Genomic DNA, 4,893 nt, shown 5'->3' with positions numbered 1-4,893 from the left:
AATCCACATGTCTCTGGCTTCCCCACCTGAGATAGATGTCCCTCTGCTGAGCAGATCCGCGGGATTCTCTGCCGACGCGACATAATTCCAATCCGCTGGATTTGACAGAAACTGGATCTCTCTGATGCGGTTCGCGACGAACGCTTTCCACCGACTAGGGTCATCCTCGATCCAATGCAGAGTAGGGGAATTATCCGACCAATAACTGACTGAATCGAAATGACAATTGAGATAAGATTTGACTCTGCTTACCAATCGCGCCGACAGCACTGCACTGATAAGTTCTAATCGGTGAATCGAGAACTCTGACTTCAGAGGAGCTACTCTGGCCTTCGATGCTACGAAATGTACCTCAGCGCCCCCTGTGTTCAAGAGCTCTCGAATGTAAACAACAGTGCCGAACGCTTCCATCGAGGCGTCGCGCAGAACGCGTGCAGCTCTCTCTTCGTCACTGGCCGAGATGCGAGGAGGTTTCTGTTTATCAACACAGAGCGCGCTTCTCCAAGCGTGCTGGTGAAGTCCTCGAATGATTCTAAATTTTCCCTGACGAGTAAATCGTCCCAGTTAATTTTCTGACGCCACAGTGACTGCAATAAGGTCTTTGCCTTAATCGTGACGGGTGAAATAAAGCCGAGTGGATCGAAAACCTGTGCCGTGCCTCTCAGCAGAGTGCGCTTCGACGGCGGATTAGAGCTGAGAGTATCCAATGCAGACTGAACGCCGATATACAAATTGTCCAAGGGCTGATTCCAGCTAACACCTAGGAACTTGAAGTCGCTAGGCTGGTCGCTAATGGTTTGGATATCAGAGTCTCTGTCCGCTTTCCGCATTTCGGCTGCTAAGACTGAATCGTTTGTCGCCCACCGACGGAGTTTGAAACCGCCCGCACTGAATGCGTCAAACATGAATTCGAAAATCTCGCGACCCTCCGATACCGAATTCGTTGATGCCACAAGGTCATCCATATAGAAGTTCCGGTCGATATCTCGCAGAAGACTGGATCTTTCGGGGTGTTGCTCTATGAGTTGACCTATGTGGTACTTGATTCCCGCGCAGTGGATGAACGGACTTGAAATTATTCCAAAGTCCAAAACTGTGCTCCAGAACTCTCGGATGGGCGCCCGCGGGTTTCTGCTGATGCCCAGAGGCCAAAAGAACCGCAGAAAGGTTCTGTGGTCTGGGTGGATCTTATATTGCAGAAACGCCTTCTCTATGTCTGATACTATCGCGATATCGCCCTGCCTGAACCTTAAGAGGACTTGGACGACATCGGGCAATAAGTTGTCTCCACAGATCAATACGTCGTTGAGAGCCGCTTCGTCTCTCCTTCGCGCTCCAGCATCTTTGACAACTCTGACTTTGACAATCTCCGCATCCGAGTTTCGTTTGATAACTGGCAAGAGCGGGAGATAGTGGACGAGCTCATTCGGTTTCTTCGGCTCAGCAATTTCCGCGTAACCTCTCTCTATGTATTTTTTCATCTCCTCGTCCAGCGAGTTCAGAAGTTCTCTGTTATTACGCGCTTTAACGAGAAGACGATTCAGACTACCGCGAGCAATATTCTCGTTATCTCCTAGCGTTCTCAGATTCATTCTTAAAGGGCAGACTGACTATGTAATGGCCGTCGTCCTGGCGCTTGATATTGTTCTCAAAAAAGTCTCTCAAAGCTGAGCTCTCTCCAGCGTCCCTGAGGTCCGACTGAGGCTCAAATCCTAAGAGCTCTGTCGACCACAGATTCTGTAAATCCGATGCCAGTTCCTCGTCTGGACTTCTAACTACTGTTTCTCTCATCTCTGGACCGCTGGACGGTTGGGTTCGTATCAAATCAGCCTCCCTCGCCACGAGCGATGTTAGATTCACTACCTCCGAACCGACGAACGTTCCCGGCTGGTATAGGTTTGAAGTCAGGAACGCTGAAGTATCTGCTACTCCGCTCCTGCCGCCGGTGCCCTTGCCCGCCAGGACCCAACCAAATATGGTGCTGGTCGCTACGATGCGGTCCTCGAGAACACGTTCCTCACCGCGCAGGATCCTCGCCAGGAAATCCTGCCCAATGAGAATGTCAACCTCGAGTCCCGACGGGCTGTCGTCGTCTGCCAACGGTTTGAGACCGAAAGATTCCCTCAGGACTGGAAACTCTCCTCTCGCTATTTCCGGGATACCGACTAGAGTCAGAAGGACTGTATCCCTGTCGTTGAACCTACTCCGAAGGCGTAAATGATATACGTCGTAAGCCCTGTATTCCGACACCGCGCCGCCGATCGTAATCATAGCTAAATTCTCGCGACCCGATGCTCTGAGGGCTAGAGATTCAACTGCGCGCTGAGAGATGTATGAGCGTTCTGCCCCCGTGTCTAAGAAGAAACGACAGATACGCCTACGATCTACGCCGTTTGCCCACAGCAGTCCGGTCTGGAAATATTTCACCTCGCGTGCGCTCGCGCTGGACGCTAATTGCGCTGAGAATGATTTTACCTGCTGAGTGGCTTCCGCTCGCGCATCGCACATTACTGGATAATGGCTCCGCTTGCACTTGTCGCACTTGATGCCTCGAGATCTGCATTTCTTCGCGTAATGATTCCTACGGAGACACTTGAAGCAAGCGTTGCTTCTCTCACACAGCTCTTTTTTCTCCTCGTAGGATAAGGGCTTCTTGCAATCTTTGCTCTCATGTTTAGAGCTCGAACAAAATACACAGGAGTGATCTACCGTCGAGCTCTGCGTGAGGAAAGCCACGTTGCTCCGAGTGGTCTCGTTTCTCCTACTGAACCAACCTCCCGATCCACCTGCTGGCTGCCTGCTCGAATTGCTACTGCTGAAATCCCTACTCTGATTTGCGCTTCGATAAGTGCCTGGTCTCTGTGGATCGGAAGGTCTCGAGTCCCTCTTAATCGTGACTTCCTTATCTAGGTATTCTAGGAGAAGTTTCAGGACGTTGTCTGAGTTTGCCCCATCTAGCGCTTCGAAATTTAATCGTTTGAAGTTTTCTCCCATTTGTACGGGAAGCGTACTGAGAACGCTGGGCGTTACCCACAGCGAGAGCGACTCGTAAGTTTTCCCTAAGGATATTAGCGCTTTGACATTCTGAGACAACGAACTGACGAACTTTACGAACTTATCGTTCACGTGGAGGTCCCTGGACTGGAAGAGTTTCTGTAGCTGCTGGACATGCTCTCTCTCTGCCATCCTGGCTGAACCGAACTTCTTTGCGATCGCATCCATCGCCACTTGATATTGATCCGCCGTGAATTCCAGGTGCGCAATCTCGGCAGCCGCCTGGCCTTCCAAGGATTGCTTCAGGATGGCGTACTTCTCGACTGGATCGATGTTCTTCTTGTGTACGTGTGCGTCGAACATCTGCCACCATTCTCGAAATTTTTTGTAATTATCCGAGAATTTTGGCACTTTGAAGTAGCGCGTCATCGCGTTTGAATACGCAGTGCTGGACACCGATGCTGATGGCAGGGCTAACGAATCTGAAGCTGCCGTGGCTGCCGCCGTCCCCGGCACTGCAGCTGCTTTTGCTCTCGCTTCCTTGATGTCCAGGAACAACCTGTAGTATTCCTCCTCGTAGGCGAGCGCGCGCTCCATTGCGCCGTCGAATTGCTCTGGCGAGCATATGAGCAGGAGGGGGGCTATCGCCTTGTCCTCTTCTTTGATCTGCTCGTAGATTTTCTCAATGTGCTGCCGCTCTCGTTCGGCTTTCTCCTTCTTCTCGTCCACCGTCTTCAGCTGGCTCATCGCCTTCCCTAACTCGTTGATCTTCTTTGTGAATCTCGCGCGGTAAACCTTTCTGACGGCCACGTGCTCCTTGAAACTCTTGATGTCGGCGGCCGACGCTGGGGTCGACGGCGCTCCGACGGCTTCGAGGGCTTCGTCCGCCATATTTTCCTCACGAGAACGACTAGAGTCTCTGACACTGTTCGCCGATAAGGACCGACGGAGTTGAGTTGTAGGCGATGATGTCATATACTGATGCTTCACTGGATAAACGAAGTTCGGTGCTGGACACCTCGATCTGCCGTTCAACGAAAGTAGGCTCTGACTCGAGTGGAGTTACTCGGCGAGATTGTCTGAACTGACCAGTGATCCGAAGGTCGACCACGTGTCTCGTGACTCTGGATCCAACTGGTGAAATCGGGAACACTCGAATGTTTCCGCGATTTTCGATGATAGTGCTGACGGCACACTGGATGGCCGAACTTGGACTGACTAATGTCCGATATTTCCCTTCCGTGAACTGGATTCACACCACACGCTAGCCGAAGTCGCCTCGCCTTGGCAATCTGGCCGCTCGCTTGATGATCTTCGGAATGGGCTGGGTTCTTGATAATCGCTGCCACCAAGTGTTGCGAACCCCCTCCGAGACGTAACCCCGACCCGATTGATGACACTAGATTTGAGAGGGTACTGGATACCGGAGTTTTTCCCGGAGCTGATGACTGCGTGACCGTCGCCACGCGCGTCGCGTTCGTCAAGACTCTGTGTCGATCGCCGCGGCGCCGCAGCGTCCGAGGACGCCGTGACGTGCAGTTGTCCGACGTTTCCATATCAGCTCCGACAAGAAACCGGCTCCTCTTTTATTGAAATCTCTCATGGTTTTACCTAGACATATGCTTATTCGCCACAGCGCCTGATAGATATCAAGCCGGCTACGCAGATGCAGCGCCATCTAGCGTTGAGAAACGGAACACTAGTGTAAATGAAGTGGCGGACGCGCCCAACAGTATTAATGAAGTATATAGTTCACCTTACAGAGAGGAATGGCTGAAGGCCATGTCCGAAGAGATTGCTTCGATGAAGCACCACAATGTATGGGAACTCACGGAACTTCCTAAGGGAAAGCGCACCATAGGCAATAGATGGATCTTCAAAACGAAGGAGGATAAGAAC

At 51.7% G+C, this 4,893-nt stretch overlaps 1 protein-coding gene across 1 annotated transcript; it reads right to left on the bottom strand.

Moving 5' to 3' along the window:
• Nucleotides 1-368: 368 nt before the first annotated feature.
• LOC100901297 (uncharacterized) lies at nt 369-3,885 on the bottom strand. The gene is made up of 2 exons (XM_003741834.1): nt 1,608-3,885; nt 369-1,522 (listed from the first exon to the last, which is right to left on the bottom strand). Exons 1-2 carry the CDS (start codon nt 3,883-3,885, stop codon nt 369-371), a joined length of 3,432 nt encoding a protein of 1,143 aa, XP_003741882.1.
• Nucleotides 3,886-4,893: the final 1,008 nt, after the last annotated feature.

This window comes from Galendromus occidentalis, unplaced genomic scaffold, assembly GCF_000255335.2.
Source record: "Galendromus occidentalis unplaced genomic scaffold, Mocc_1.1 scf7180000077205, whole genome shotgun sequence".
Taxonomy (NCBI): domain Eukaryota; kingdom Metazoa; phylum Arthropoda; class Arachnida; order Mesostigmata; family Phytoseiidae; genus Galendromus; species Galendromus occidentalis.
Note: the sequence above shows the minus strand (reverse complement) of the source record. Positions and strands in the feature narration are given on the sequence as shown.